This window comes from Lates calcarifer, linkage group LG24 (assembly GCF_001640805.2).
Source record: "Lates calcarifer isolate ASB-BC8 linkage group LG24, TLL_Latcal_v3, whole genome shotgun sequence".
NCBI classification, from domain to species: domain Eukaryota; kingdom Metazoa; phylum Chordata; class Actinopteri; family Centropomidae; genus Lates; species Lates calcarifer.
Window position 1 is genome coordinate 19,144,974 of NC_066856.1, and position 16,238 is coordinate 19,161,211.

The 16,238-nt window shown below is 41.7% G+C and overlaps 1 protein-coding gene across 1 annotated transcript in view; it reads right to left on the reverse strand.

The window, feature by feature from the left end:
* The window catches only part of rps6ka3b (ribosomal protein S6 kinase, polypeptide 3b), a 41,086-nt gene that overhangs the window by 9,134 nt on the left and 15,714 nt on the right, over positions 1 to 16,238 (reverse strand). Inside the window, 8 exon segments of the mRNA XM_018679210.2 lie at positions 1,397 to 1,507; positions 1,509 to 1,540; positions 1,658 to 1,695; positions 1,803 to 1,909; positions 2,591 to 2,670; positions 2,817 to 2,897; positions 3,998 to 4,079; positions 4,480 to 4,596. Of these exon segments, the coding sequence (XP_018534726.1) occupies positions 1,397 to 1,507; positions 1,509 to 1,540; positions 1,658 to 1,695; positions 1,803 to 1,909; positions 2,591 to 2,670; positions 2,817 to 2,897; positions 3,998 to 4,079; positions 4,480 to 4,596 (648 nt within the window).

Below are 16,238 nucleotides of genomic sequence, written 5' to 3' on the forward strand. Positions count from 1 at the left end.
GCAGTCAGAGATTTTCTGCAGCAGAGGCTTTGCTGACAAATCAATCGGATGCTTATGTATCTCTGCAGCATGAGGAGAAGAAGAACTCAGCCCAAAATACACATGAATATGATAATATAATCATAATATTTTCAATACAGTGAGCTACACTCAAAGAAAGAAAACAAATCAATAATATTTAGTTGCTTAACAGTAAAATGTCTCATTCCTTCTGTTAGATATTTTTAAAATAAGCACACGGTGCACAGTTGTTTTTATTACCTGTGATACATGAGTATTAGTATAATGAAAGTGGGTCATGGTGGAGATGACTGGTGGCCTTTTTTGTTCACTGTTGCTTTAACAGTCGACTGTACAGCATGTTCTTATTTCTGTGGTGTTGTAGTGAAAGTCTAGTCACTTTGTGTCTGAAAACACAACCAGAATTTGGGCGGTGGCTGCTGCTAATTTTCTATTTAAATTATCACCTGAGTCCAAGCTAACGTTTGTGCAGAAGCTGAAGTGATTCCCTCAAAGTGTTTATGAGATAGTGTGGGTTAAAGAGTGTGTGTTAGTTCAGGTTAGCAACAATACACTTTATAAAGTTATGGTGTCGTAAATTAATCAACACACACACACACACACACTTCAACAACCTTTTGTCAGGTGTTTCATCTGCTAAACAAGTGTAGCTGTTACACATTTTAATGAGACTTCATCTGACTCAGATGTGATGAAACCATGAAGACAGAGAGTGTGAAGTTTGACAGTGGTGTCAGAAATATGAATAAAACTGCTCTTTACTACTCTACGTAATGTTTCACACACACTGTGTATAATACATGTTTATCTTTGTGGTTTCTGCTTTGATTAACAATTCAAAGTCACAGAAGTTTAAAATGTCTGATTAGAACTGAAATGATTGGATTAATCATCATCTATTTTGATGATAATTCATCGTTAAAAGGTGATTTTTTTTCAAGCAAATCAAAAAATCCCAGTTCCAAGATGTTAAATTTGAGGATTTGCTGTTGATTGTGTGATAGCAAATCAATAATTGTTGAGTTTTTGTGTATCTATTGTACAAAATAAGCTATTAGCAGACATCAGCTTTGACTTTAGGGAACTCTAACGAGTATTTAAGCACTAAAACGCAGAAATTAATTAGTCTTAATGAATATTCTACAGACTTGTGATGTACTTCTAAGAAAAACTAGAGGAAATTCAACATGAAATGTTTAAGATGGAGGGTTTTGAATATTTTAGCAACTTGGAAATGGATCCAAAATTAAACCAGGCCTAACAGTTTTGAATCCTCACTGTGGTACAGCGACTGGGGGACTGTTTTGTAATCTGATTACTTAAGGCTACACAAAAAGCAGACAACACGACAGCCCGTAAAGCAGCATCTCCTCACCATGAGCACGCCGTACGACCACCAGTCGGCGCTGTGCGTGTGTCCCCGCCTGTTCACCACCTCGGGAGCCATGTACTCCACGGTCCCGCAGAAGGAGTAGGCTTTGTTCTCGATGGTCTATCGACTCCTTGCTGAGGCCAAAGTCTGAACACACACACACACAGGAAAGCAGTGATAAAGGAGCAGTAAAAGCATCATGTGCAAACACACGTCGGTGACACACACGCACAAATACACAAGAACAGGTGTAACATTACTCACCGGTCAGCTTGATGTGGCCCTCCTCATCGAGCAGGATGCTGAAACGACAGAAATGATTTTTGTATTCTGAAGGAAATGTCTGCAGGGAAACATGTATCACAGCATGAGTGTGTGTGAGTGTGTGTGAGTGTGTGTGTGCGCCTACTTCTCAGGCTTGAGGTCTCTGTAAATGATGCCGAGGCCGTGAAGGTGATCGAGCGCCAGAGCGAGTTCAGCCAGGTAAAACTTCACGTCCTCCTCTGTGAACATCACCTACAGCACACACAGACGTCCACTCAAATTTTAATGATTTCAAAAAATATGATTTCATTTTAACTTCTTAAAATTAATTTGAAGTTCACATCGTACCTTTACATTTGACAACACCAATGCTATTCAACATCTTTACCTCAGTGAGCAGTTCTGTATGTTCACGTTAAAGGTTTGAGTATAGCTGTCAGGTAAATACTGTGAGAGTAAAGTCCTGTTAAAGCCAATGAATGATTGCACAGTCCTCCAAAGAAAAGCAACATTACAATCCAGCAGTTTAAGATTATTTTTTCTGAGATATCAGAGCATTTTCGTCCCATTTCAGCGCCGACTGCTCAGTGTTTCCTCAGTGTTTTGGTCGTTTTTTTTGCTGTAGCTGCAGCTTTAATAAATCTGAGAGGTCTAGTCTTTATCATTATTATTGCTACTTGTTGTTGTTGTTGTTTTCATACTTATTGTTGTGATAAGTGTGCTGTGAGGCAGGGTAATATTTAGAAGTACTCTCTTGTGTGAGTCTGAGATTATAAACTGAAAGTAGAGGAGCAAATGTTCCATTAGAGACAATAAAAACCTGATTAATGGAGTTCTTTTATTTGCTGTGTGTGGCTTTCCTTCATCTCTCTTCCTCTCTCTTTCTTCTTGTCCGTGTGTTTTCATGTTTTTCTTTCATTCATTCATTCATACCTCCTTCGAGAGACGAGTGAAGAGATCTCCTCCTCTGAGAAAATCCAAGATCAAGTAGAGCTTCCCCTCCGTCTGAAACGCTGGAGGACGAGAAGAGAAGGAAGTGAATAAGATTTGAGAAGTTCCCTGCTCGCTGCTCGTCTCCACTGCCAGGTTTGTAACGAGCTCTGATTGGCTGGTGCCAAGCCGGTGACTCATCAGGGAGGTCTGTCATAGGCTGACTCACCGTAGTGCAGTTTGACGATGAAGGGATGGTTGACCTCCACCAGGATGTCTCTCTCCATCTTTGTCCTGACCCGGTCGCGCACTGAAAACACAGAGAGAGAGAGAGAGAGTGGAAAACACATAAATCACCAGCTCTCGCTGAAACGCCAAAATAAAACAACCTCCCCTTGTTTGGTTTCTATTTTGGCTGGAGAGGCGCCCAGATGGCAGCTGATGAGAAACTGAATCACGGGGAGAGGGGAAGAAAATAAGCAACAAGAAAAGAAAAGGAAGGAGTAAACTGAGAAAGAAGAAACAGGAAACACACAGAAAATAAAGGCACAAGTTGTGTTTTCCCCACCAGCAGATGGTATATGAGTTGAGTTAAACATTCTCCTTACATCTCTGTAGCTCTTTGTACCTGTGTTTGGTCTCATGTTCAGGTGTGAAATTCCATTCTGGGCGATGACGACTGAACAAAACCATCACTGAAGAGCCTGTCAGACGTTTAGTCTGTGATACACAAGTGTAAAAACCCTAAAATCTGTTTTTCATGATTGAGGAATGGGCAAAAAAAAAGAAGTTACTACAGTGTATTTTTGTTTTCCTACAGTTTTTGGGTTAATCTAGTCTCTGCAGCTAATCGCTAATCTCCACATTGCCTTTTGGATACAGGTTGTGTTATGAAGGTTAAAGGACATAAACATGACGCGTTGGTAGAAGAAACAACGCGAGTTTAACATCAAACTTCCTTCCTTTACTCGCTAAGAGCTGTCTCAACTTGTCTTCTGCTACTTAAGTTAGCATGCTAACCAGCTAGCTTCTGGCTGAATGGCTGAAGCTCTTGGTGAGCAAACAGCGTTAGCTAAGTAGCGATAGCATATAGCACTTTTAAGAACAGCTTAATTAAAAAAAAAGGCTCAAGCATCTGCTAACTAGTTTTTTTAAAATCAAACAAACAAGAGTAAAGAGTGCATTTATTAGGGACTATTTTCAGCGGCGGATTAATCCACATTTGGTGCTCTAGTGAGTGTTGGAGGCAGCAGGACTGAGTCAAAATAAACCACATTGTTTCAGTGGTTTTTGGACAACAATGGAGCTCTGTGGCACAGAGGAATGAGATATACAAAGATTACAAAGACACATTCATGTTAGTTGTGGTGTTTTCCTGGGATTTGTTGACAGTAAGAAAAAGAAAAGCACCTTTCAGCGTGGCTTTCTTCAGGACCTTCATGGCGTACAGCTGACCGGCATCTGGCCCCGTGATCTTCCTCACCAGAAACACCTACAAAACACACACACACACACACACACACACACACAGTGAAAAACGGAGTCGTATAGGTGTGTGAAATGAACTGTGTAAGGTATTAATGGGCATCAGAGCGTGATGGAGTGTTTGTTTGGGTTAGCCCAATTAAATTTTCTAGGCCATAGTTGTGTAGACTAACATAAACAGAAACACACACACACACAGAGAGAGCTCAAGCAGGGAGGCTAATTGTTCATTCATAAAGACGATGACACTGAGCGGGAGTGTGAAGGGCCCTCAGCCTGCCGTCTCCACGGCAACGGGCTCTCAAACACTGGCACAGGGGAAACATTATGCAGATCTGAGTGGAAATGAAACCCACACTTAGCACACACTCACACACACTCACACACACACAGAGATGAGGAGGTACCTTGCCGAAGGAGCCTTGTCCCAGGACTTTGCGCAGCTCGAACTGTCGCGGGTCGGCCTTCTCTGAGCCCTCCTTCACATGGTGGGTGATGCTGATCTCCTTAATTGGCACGTCATCCTGTAACACACACACACACACACACACACAGATAAATCAATTAATCAATCAATAAATCTACATCCACTGGCAGTAGAAAGAAAATTTATTTATCATTTCAGCCACTTTTTAAGCAAAAACAAATAATTGGCAGATTAATTGAAGGAAAATTAGTTGGATATACACACAGGAAATATCTGTGATCTTTGTGGGCAGATCAATAAGCAGTGTAATATATGATGATACTGGATTTACAGGATTTATGCACCTAGATTAGTCAGGTATACAATCTTATGACAATATATTTTCAACTTTATCGTCTGTGACTCAAAGCGGTGGCATCTAAGCGTCAAGTTTAACCCGACATGAAGATAATAATCTGCTCTTATCTCATATTATTCTCTGTTTTATTTGACACAGGAAACAGCAGTGAAAACAGGAAGAGAGACATGGTGTGTGTGTAGGAAATACATGGCTAGAAAACTACTGATTAATATGAACATGATACCAGACTCGATTAACCAGAATGCATTGCAGCTGCTGAGCCAGAACACCAAGTTGTGTCTGAGTAAGTTTGTAGTGAATTCTCATGTCTTCCTCAGCTGCTACACTTAATCTATCAAACAGTAGAAGACAACTAAAGTGTCACGGAGCAAGTTTAGGCCTTTTTTTTGAAGGGCATTGTGGGAAATGTAGTACATAGAGCAGCTCCAGAAAAGTAAACAACAACAACATCCACAAGCGAAGGTGGATTTTTCCCTCTCGTCCAGACTTCTTCACATCGCAGTGAATCACACAACAGGTTGAGCAGGGTTCCCGAACGTTCGTCATCCGCACAGTGGGAAATCACAACACACACACACACACACACACACTGAAACGGACGGACACACACACACACACACACACACAGTTGTCATGGAGCCACCCCCGATACCTGCTTCCCGCTGTAGCTGAGTGACTAATGATACCATACTGTGTGAGTCTGTGAGCTTCAATCTCCTCCTCTCTAAAGCTTCCTCCTGCTCTTGATGCTCCAGGTAATGATGCGATAAACCAAACAGGTGAACAGGTAAACACGTCCACACCTGTCAACATCCTGTCCCCCTGCTTTCCCATCATCCTCTCCTCTAATATCCTCTTTCTCTGTCTGTCTCTTCCTCTTACTTCACTCGCCTCCCTCCTCCTCCTCCTCCTCCTCCTCTTCTTCTCGCCGTACCTGCAGCTCCCAGGTGTTGGCTGCCGGGTGTCCCAGTGCATTATGGGTCCTGTAGTCCCGACTGCGGCTCAGGTTCTGTGGCGCTAACATGCTCCTGTGCGTCGACTGCGAGGCGACAGGATGGAGCCGACGCCGGCTTCTGCTCGTCCCTGACACCTCTTCCTCTCTCTCTCGGTTTCTATCTCTCTCTCCCTCAGAGAAATCTTTGTCTCCCTCCCTCTCTCCCTCCCTCCCTCCTTTCCTCCCTCGTTCCCTCCCACTTTCTCACTTTTGCTATCTTTATGTGAACCGTTCTCACCTCTCCTCTCTCTGTCTCTCTCTTCTTCCCTCTTTTCTCTCTCATGGGTAAAGGTTGTAGACTGCAGACGGAGCGGGTGTACTGGAGGAAGTATTCAGATACTTTACTGAAGTAAAAGTACTAATATCTCACTTTAAAACTACTCCGTTACAAAAGGTCCTGCATTCAAAAGTTCAAGTGCAAGTTTAGCAGCAAAATGTAAATACCTGTAACACAGAATAGCTTCACTGAGGATTACATCCAGTGGCAGGTAATCTCTCTCTTCTAAAAATTCTAAAGAAATACACAGAATATTTTGGATTATTGTTATTTTATAACTCACTGCAGCTACTCGAGATAATCTTAGAGTACTTCATATACGGCTGAGTACTTTATTCTACAGTAATGCTTCATGTTTTAAGCTTTTTTTAACCTGGAGTAGGAGGTATAAAGTAACAGAAAATGGAAATACTGCAGCACTTAAGCACAGCTTTAGCTTCCATGATGTCTTTAAATATCTTGTTTTGTCAGTTCACTATCACATAAGGCTCAGAAATCCAGTAAATATTCACATTTGAGAAGCTGGATCCTGGGAACTTTTGGCATTTTTGCTTAAAAAAAAAAGACTTGAACGACATAAATGATCAAATCATGTCAGGTATCAGATCTGCAGCCCTACTCTCAGCCACACACATGCACGCAAACATGAAATTAACACTGCGTGTCGCCGCCGTATGTAAATGAGATTCACCATCCAGACTGAGCCGATCGCAGACGAAGCTCAGCAGCTGATAAACAAACAAAAACCAGAGTTCAGACGCTGGCGGCGAAAATAGATTGAGAAATGTTTGAGAAGCTGCATAGTTTAGGACTGTTGACATTTCAAATATATGTGTGTGTGTGTGTGAGAGAAAGAGTGTGTGTGTGTGTGAGTCAGACACAGATGGAGGATCAGAGCTGAAGCGACAGGATGCTCATGTAGCACCTCTTAATCACAGGATTAAAACTGCAAACCCTGCACCTGTGCTCTGAACACACACACACACACACATGTACAGACACAAAATAACACATCTACACACCTGCATGCACCCACACACACACACTTTACCTGCTTCTCTCACCTGCTATTGTCCCTGTTTATTTCCATCTCTCACACACACTAACAGAAAACACACACGAACTCAAACAGCTTCCGCTTCTTCCGGCGACTTGTTAAAACACTTTTTTGTCTCGCACACTTGTGCAAGGACGTTAACACACTGTCCACACTCACAAAGAGCAAAATCCAGGCTATGAGCAACGTGAAATAACTACCAGTCACTAAACAAACAGACATGATGAACCTGGTTTTGATCGCAGCGAATCATCATCATTAACAGATATAACTTTCAGGGGATGCCAGATGTTTATATTTCCAATTTTTTCTGACCTCTTTGAATGCATCTCATTCAGGAAAAGATGGCTGCTGTTTCAGATGTCGAGAATAAACCTTCAAACTTCAGCAAGCTTTAGTTTTGGAGCTTTTCCTTCAGCACATTCAGTCAGATTGGACTGAATCAGTTTTATATTTAATGTAAACGATTGTCAGTGATGTTTGACGGTGTAATTTGTGGCGTTCCTCAAAGGCCGTGATCACACAGGATGCCTTTTGGATGCCACCTCATGCAGATTTTAAAGGGGTAGTGTGAGCGATTAGCATTTCCACACATTCTGGGACTTGTGAGAGTCTAAATTGATGCAGTAGATGCAGTGGATCCTACACTTCTAATAGTGCAACTGTCATTAGAAATCACTGAGCTGCATGTGTAAACTGGTGGAATGGCCCTTTAACTTTAAGATAACGTCACTATCCTCAGGTTCAGAAATGCAAACAGATGATCTTCTCTCGCTCATTTTTATTTTCAGCAAATTTGGCTCCTTATTTATCAAGATTAATGTGTAAAAACGAATTAAGCAGCTTTAAAGTTTACGTCAGACTTTCCTCAGGACCTCGGACTTCCTCCTCTGTCTGTTTTTAGCAGTTCACAGTGCTTGAGTTAGTGTTAGTGTGATCTAATGAGGCCTAAGTACAACGATGACATGAGTTAAGGCAGGAAAATGAGATTTATTTCAGTAACAGCTGCAGTTTCAGTCACTTTTCCCCGTGTATTAACCATTTCAAATGAGCTTTAAAGTCTAATTATTAAAATAAAATCTGTGGAAATACCCCCCCAATATCTTCGTTACTAAAACAAACATTATTGCTCATAAACAGCAGGGTTAGCAGGTTAACACAGCAGCACAGCAGCGCTGCAACACCTCACATCATCTGTCCACCATCAGATCTAATTAAAGAGGTCTCATGAGCAGAGTGAAATCAGTCTGATGTTGTTATACTGCTCAGCACACAGCAACAACAGACCTCCCCAACAGACACGTTTACAGCAATCACATTAAATTAACATAAACTCTGCACACGTTTTTAACCTGTCTGGCTGCAGGGACATTTTCTCAACATGAACAATGAAGAATTTAAATGTGGAAGAGCTGCTGTCTTTATTAAAGAGGAAGATCCTTTTAGTTTAACCAGAAACATCTCTATATATCAGTACCAGACTCCATAGAGAAAAACAGGGATTTTACCAAGCAGAACACAGGAGCTGCAACTAGTTTGTTTGTGTTGTTGTGAAGAAACTTTTACCTCAGTAAAGTATCTGATTACTTCTTCCACCACTGAAAGTCTCACAGTAACACAGACACACTAACAGATGGAGGCAGTGGTATTCCAGCAGCTCCTGGTTAAATCCCTGTTTTTGTCAATGGAGTCTGGTAGAGACAAAAATGATCTTCCTCTCACATTTATCCAGACACAGTTCTTTATTCTGATGCTAAGAGACAGACAGGATTAGGTCTGCAGCTGACATTTTCATTATCAGTAACTGATTAACTGTTGAGGCTATAACAGTCAGAAAATAGTGGAAAGAGAAAATTATCACGTTTTAAGAAGCAGAAACAGCAACAGATTTACACTTTTCCTTAATAAATTAATGGGAAAACCTTTGAGTTTTCAAAGGTATTCAAACCTGATGTTAGGACACGTCAGTGTTAGAGAAGATGAGGGTGGTGGTAACATGAAACCCCCCCCACAACACCCCTCACTATCCACACACACACACAAATGCATTCCATGACCTTTGGACGATGCTTGCTGTACTTATACTATGATTCCTGTGCAGTCGCCTTCTTTTTAAAATGTATTAATTCAGCTGTTTTTCCAGATAAACATTAAAAAATACCTCATGATAACAAGGCCATATTTCTAACTGTGTGCCATCTGGTTTCTGAAATGTAGCAGCACAACATCAGCTGGTTTCACACACAAAGACAGCAACAACCTGTAGCTGCAGATCTGTTTATTCCTACACAAAAACTGAACCACAACAGGTCCTCGAACGCATCAGATGAATCTCCACCGTAAAGCAGCTGTTCTGAGAAGACAAACCAGGACAAACTCCACACAACAGCCCACAAAAGTTGTGTTAAATTGGATGCAGCACACCACACAGGACCCAGGACTACTCACAGCCGTACTGGGGTATGCTGGTCCACAACAGCCTAAAACCGCCCCCTTATCTTTCCCTGGTTGCTCCCAGCGGCCGCCATCGAAGGTCTGGGTCGGCTGGCGGCGGCTGGCGAGCAGCAGAAGGCGTCTGAGCGACTTCAGCCGCCTCCTGAGCGCCCTGACGAGGCTGGCGGCGGCGGCGGCGCACAGGCACGCCGGCTTGGCCTCGGCCGTGCCGTGCGTCATCATGAACTGAACCGAGAAGACAGAATGGTTTGGGACTGGGACGAGCAAACAAGTGTATATGTGAGTCAGTGTGAGGGGATACCCAGAGGAGGAGGAGGGGGAGGGCAGATCCAAATTGGGACGAGAAGAGGGATCTCCCCCCTCCTCCCCCCTCCTCCCTCCCTCTCCACTGACATGCAGCTGTAACCTTCCACCCAGTGTTTCCATCAGGTGTCCCGGAGATCCCCGTTTACTCCACACTCACATAACTCACCGACCAATGACTAAACACCACGAGGAAACGAGCGCCCACTCCTTTCTCCACACGTACACACTCACTCACTTTTCATTCACTATTTAACATGCAAGTTAATAAAGCAAAAATATAATCTGTCGGCTGAACGTCCTTCATGTTAACACACACACTCAGCAGCAGCAAAAAATACTCAAATCTTTAAAGTTTTTGGATGAATTAAGTCTGCAACTAACTAGAGCTGATAACTAGTTGTTGTTTTTATTATTTTTTAATATCTACAGGTTCCAGCATCTCAGCTTCTCACATGATTTGCTGCTTTTCTTTATTTTATGTGACAATAAACTGAATATCTCTAGGTTTTTGACTCCTACATACCTGAATTATTTCATTATTTTCTGTTTTTTTTATCAATTATCAATTAATCTCTTTATTTTTTTCATTTCTCCACAACTGTTTGACAACAATCCAAACCCCAGATATATTCAGATTACATTTACATAAGGAACAGAAAGCAGACCAAAAGCAGTTTGTTCTCACCATTCGAGAAGCTCAGACCAGAAAATATTTGCATCTTTATTTCATAAATGACTTTTTATCAAAATAGTTGTGTGTTAACTTTCTGTCCTATCTGATAATCAATTAATCGACTAATAGTTTCAGCACTAGTTGAGTTACTTGTTTTTCTTAAAAAGACACAAAAAAGATGAATTGATGATTAAAATAGTTGATTCATTTACACAGGTCTGTGTAACAGTCTCTTCTTTAATCTAATAAACGAGGATAAAACTGATAAAACACAAGCTGACGCACAGTGACGCACACTGTCCACGCAAATCACATATCCCCAAACACACAGCCACAGCACAGACACACACTCCAGCAGTCCAACACAACGCAGACACAATGTGGACGCAGACGCCCCCCACCCGAAACCCTCCACCTGTCACAACCCCCCACCCCTCCAAACACAATGTCCACAATGCCGCCGCGCAGCGTCCACAGGATGCTGTGACATTTCTTGGATTACCTCCACCTGTTGTCGCCTTCCCTGAGTGTGCACTGGCTTCCACACACACCAGCGAAGGGAAAACAAGGCGGACTGGGCCGAAGACTCCTTTAGCTGCTAGCTTTAGCTTTTGTTGCAGCTTTGTTGTGAATTTTACTGTAATTATCTCCTATAAAAACACTGTTTCTGATTATTCACCATTTATCTTCAGCTTTCTGTGACTTTACATCAGTGCTCGGCTTGAAAAGAAAAACTCGGTCATGACTGAGGTTTTACAATAATGAACAGGAAGTGTCAGAGTGTGTGTGTGTGTGTGTGTGTGTGTGAGACAGAGAGAAGGGACATTTCCAGCATCACTGGCATATCCCTTATTAACTCCGCTAATAAAAATAGATGCAAGTGGGATTTTGGTAATAATACCAACCAGACTCTTCTGATGTATTTTTATCTCTAGTGTGTGTGTGTGTGTGTGTGTGTGTGGTGTGTGTGTGTGTCACTCACACTGCTGGCTGGTTAAAAATCCTGTAGTGTCATGAATGATGATGACGTTTCTACACGTTACCTGCGACACACTTTTACAGACATTTACATTTCAGCTGATCCTGTTCTTGAGAATGACATGGGACAGACACAAGGTCTCGGTGACCTTGACCTTTGACCTCTGACCTCTGGCCATCAAAATCCAATCAGTGCATCCTTGAGTCCAAGTAAACACTTTGAAATAAATAAACAAATTATATAATATACGATAATAATTTTGTTTATTGTCTAATCTTTAGTTCAATTTACTGTTTTTTTCCACTCTTTCTTACTATTATTGTAATAACTGCTGTTTTATTTTATATATATTTTTATAAAATTGTTACTTTTGTGTAACCTCTTCCTTTAAGTTCATCAACTAAATGTAAAACTCAATGTGAAACGTAAAGGCGCTGCTGAGCTAAAGCTTTTTCCACTGTTGCTCTCAGTGTGAGTCGCTGTGGGTAAGAGCATCAAATAAACGCCTCAAATGTCAATGTAAATGCAAGTGCATGCATGCATGTGTGTGTGTGTGTGTGTGTGTGTGTGTGTGTGTGTGTGTGGTGTCCATCCGGCCTGTTAATTTGATTGCGTAACGGGCTTAGGGGGCGCAGATTGTCTGGAATGGAATCCCGCTCACTCAATCCGTGATAGCTGCTGCCACGGAGAAGCTTTACACACACACACACACACACACACACACACACACAAGCTTGGGATTTGTCAGGTTAGAAGCATAAAGTGCACTTCCGCCGGCCTTGCCTGAGGCTCAAATAACACACACACAGACAAAGGCCTGCAGCTAAAAATCACCTGTCGTAGATCAGAGAGTCGGGGCAGAAATATTTTAAACATGGCCGTAAGATCATAGAGGACACGTCTGTAACCGTGTCAAGGCGCCGCTGAACTCCCGCTAATCAATATTTTCACCTCGCCTTGTGACAGTTTTGCTGCAGGTTTGTGTATTTCCTGTATTTGTGAGTAAAAAACAAAAAAATCCTGATATTTTGCGATTATTACACTTGGTTGAGGTGGAAACGTCGGTGTATCGACAAAAGCAAAGTGGAAACAGACTTAATGAATGAATGAATCAATGATGAAGTACACAAAGAAGCATGTGGCTGCACATCAGATCTGTGTGGACTCACATTAATACATGAAACAAACATAAACCATCATGTTTTCACTGTAAGTTTCACTGAAGCTCTTTAAATCATCATGTTGTTGCACCAGTGGATGGAAACATGCTTCCCCATCAAATGATATATTTATATTTTTGGTACAGGTGAGCTCTGGCATCACAGTGAAGTAGATATAAGATCATGATCTGATTAAAAATAAGTGGAAGTTTTTGATGGTTTGAATAAAGGTTTAGATTACCCACTAGTTTCTGTCCATTTCTGACGGACATTTATTGTGAAAATCTGTCATAAATAATAATTAAATGAATAATCAGAGTCTCAGATTTGTCTCTGGCAGGTTTTAAATGAAGTATAGTGCAGGAAAGAAAGAGTTATTGCTCCTGTGCCTTCGATTTTAAATCATCTGACACCTCAAACTCTCTAAATAAAACCTTAAATATTAAAGTTTATGACTGAACTCATGCACACACACACACACAGAGATGAGTTATCAGTTATTCCCTCTGAGCAGAGACAACCACCACAGCCGAACAGAAGAAGACAGCTCCACCTACAGAAACTCAAACTGCATCAACAGAAAATCCAGAGGGAGAAGAAGACGTCACCGTGTGGGACTGACGGGTAAAATCCTCTGTTATAGATGAGCTGATTCATCTAACACATGAGCCACACTTTAAGATAAATAAACCAACCAGTGTCGCTGTTTTCTCTTCATCTTCTCCTTCCTTTGTTCTTTCACTGAACTGAAAACTATGCATATATTTACAATCTAATCTGAGGTTTTATCTTTATTTTCAGGCACAAATGTGGACACACAAAGAGAGAATGAAACAAACAACGGATGACAGAAAAATAAATATGTGGAAGAGAACAGGATGTTCGAGGGTTAAGCGATGAAGGGATGTGATTTGCAGCAGAGGCCGAACTTTATAGAACAGAGAGGAGAGAGCATTAAGTATAGATGAGGAGGAGCAGAGGGAGGACATCATCATTAATTCAGGAGCTGGCAAGACAAGATCCTCAATCACTGCTCTGCACACACACACACACACACATAAAGAGAGTGTGTGTAGCAGCAGATGAAGGAGTGCATGTCCTTTCCCTCGCTCTGCTGGTAACTGATCCACCAAGAAACACTCCGAAGGTAACGAGACTGAAGAGAGGGGAGGTGAAGTGGAAATCTACCTTCACAAAGCTCAGAGCGTTTGTTCACCTTCTTGGAAATGTGTAAATTCAAGTTATGGTTAGAGGTGGTGTTTTATTTTGAAAACTCTTCACAACATCAAAACAAATATTTACTCCGTTTGAAGGACACATCAGAGGAGTTTTAATTTGTCATTCTATTACCAAAACACAAAAATTCTTATGTCAGGGTTGGTGGAGATCCAACACGTTGAAACATCCGCCTAGGAACTCAAAAATTCTGCACCATGAGGCTATATCCACACGCAGAGTGGACAATCTACTTCCTGTTTATGCCAGGGATACCCAGTGTCATTGAAAGGTCATGTGATCCATGTTTTCAGGTGTGTTAGTATGGACTGAGATGGAGCTAAAACACTTGCTTTTGTCTCAAAACGCCTTTTTAAAATGGAAGTGTACTCATGTGGATTTGATCAGTGTGTCATACAAGTAGCTAACATGGCAGCACAGTTGTATTGGACTGGATTTTTTTGATTGTATTCAGATCGAGGTGCATTTTTGACTAAAAACCCGAGTAGAAACATTCAAAATTCAAAGAAAAAAACTAGAAAACATCAAATTCTGCAAAGTGACGGTGACAGATTTTGATGACAAACGTGTCACACCGTCAACTCTTCCTATAATAAAGCAACAGCAGCGGATGGAAACGTGCATTAATTCACATTTTCTTTCCACAGGTTTTCTTAAAATTAAAGCGACAGACAGAAAGAGTGAGAGGGCGAGAGACATCAGTTGACACTGTGAGACAGAGAGAGAGAAAGAGATGAAGTTGAGGGGGGGGGGGGCAGCTCTAAGTTGGGAAAAACTTTGTCGCCATGCCAACCAGGTTACCATGGTAATCTGTCCATAATACACACACACACACTTCACTGTGATCTGTTGGACAGTACAGCCACTGTCTGTGCACTCCTTCCAGTCCATCCTCTCTCTCTCTCTCTCTCTCTAACTTCCTTTCATTCTCTACCTCGCTCTGCCCCCTCCGCCCCCCTCTGTCCCCTCATTAGACAAAATCAAAGCTCTTCATCTGCTGCCAATCGAGCCTCTCTGATCAGGACGAGGGAGCCTCTTAATTACAACTCGCTAACAAGCCATCGCTGCACCACAGGGAAAATTAATGAATGATCACAGTCTCAGATCATCCTGGAGTCTGACTGCTGCACAACTCACATCATCAATTCACAAAAACTGCTCATCAGGTGCTGGACCAAACCGGCGGAAATTAATAAAATCTGCACACTTAGAATGCTACGTTCACAGTACCAGACTCCATTGACAAAAACAGTCATTTTACCTCGCTGGACACAGGAGCTGCTAATCTACCGCTGCCTCAGTCTGTTTGTTTGCTTGTGTTACTGTGTGGTACTTTTACTTCTGTAAAGGGTCTGATTAATTCTGTCACCACTGACAGTCACAAAACAACACAAACACACTAAGCAGCAGACCAGAAACTCCACTGTTCTGCCAGGTAAAATTCCTGTTTTTGTCAATGGAGTCTGGCAGTGATATTTCGCCATGTTTCTGGCTAAACAAAAAGTGGTAGAATCATGATCATGGTTGAGCATATTCATCAGAGGTGATGCAGCTGATTGTTGCAGCATCAACAGTAACTGCTGCAGTGTGACTTTTAATGGTGCGTTCACTGAAATGTAAACAAGAACTAAATAAAACTCAGGTGTAGCCCACAGCTGTGTCACTGACTCCATGGCAGCGTTATGCTCTGTTTACATCACCCTGGCAGCAGGAACACAAATCAAGAATGGGAAAAAGTCCCGGCCCTGTTCGTCCAGAAATGTAATCCTTCAAAACTTTTGGTCCAAATTCCCCTGAGTCGACTATAAAAATAGCCCCTGTGTTTATATTTAGGCCGACCTCCTTCACAAGGTGGGTGGGTGTTAAAGGGTCAACAGCGCGTCTCATCTCATCAGCTGAAATTAAAACACCTCCACACATCACTTCACATTTTATGAGTACAGAGGAACAAAAAGCAACTGCCTTATATGACCTGTTAGTAATGACTGTGTCTGTTGTTAGTGCTCGAAATACCAACTATTTTCAGTGTCAGGTAATCAATTTATTTGTGTGGAAATTGTGGAAAAATGATTTGACATATTAAAACCTAAAGATACTTCATTTATTAGCATTACAGAGCAGGAGAAGCTGCAATATTCAAATGTAAGAGACCACAAAGGTTTCATTTCTGTCATTTTTCCTTAAATAATAAATCAATTATCAAAATTTACAGCAGCTTATTTTCATAACTGATCTGTCATAA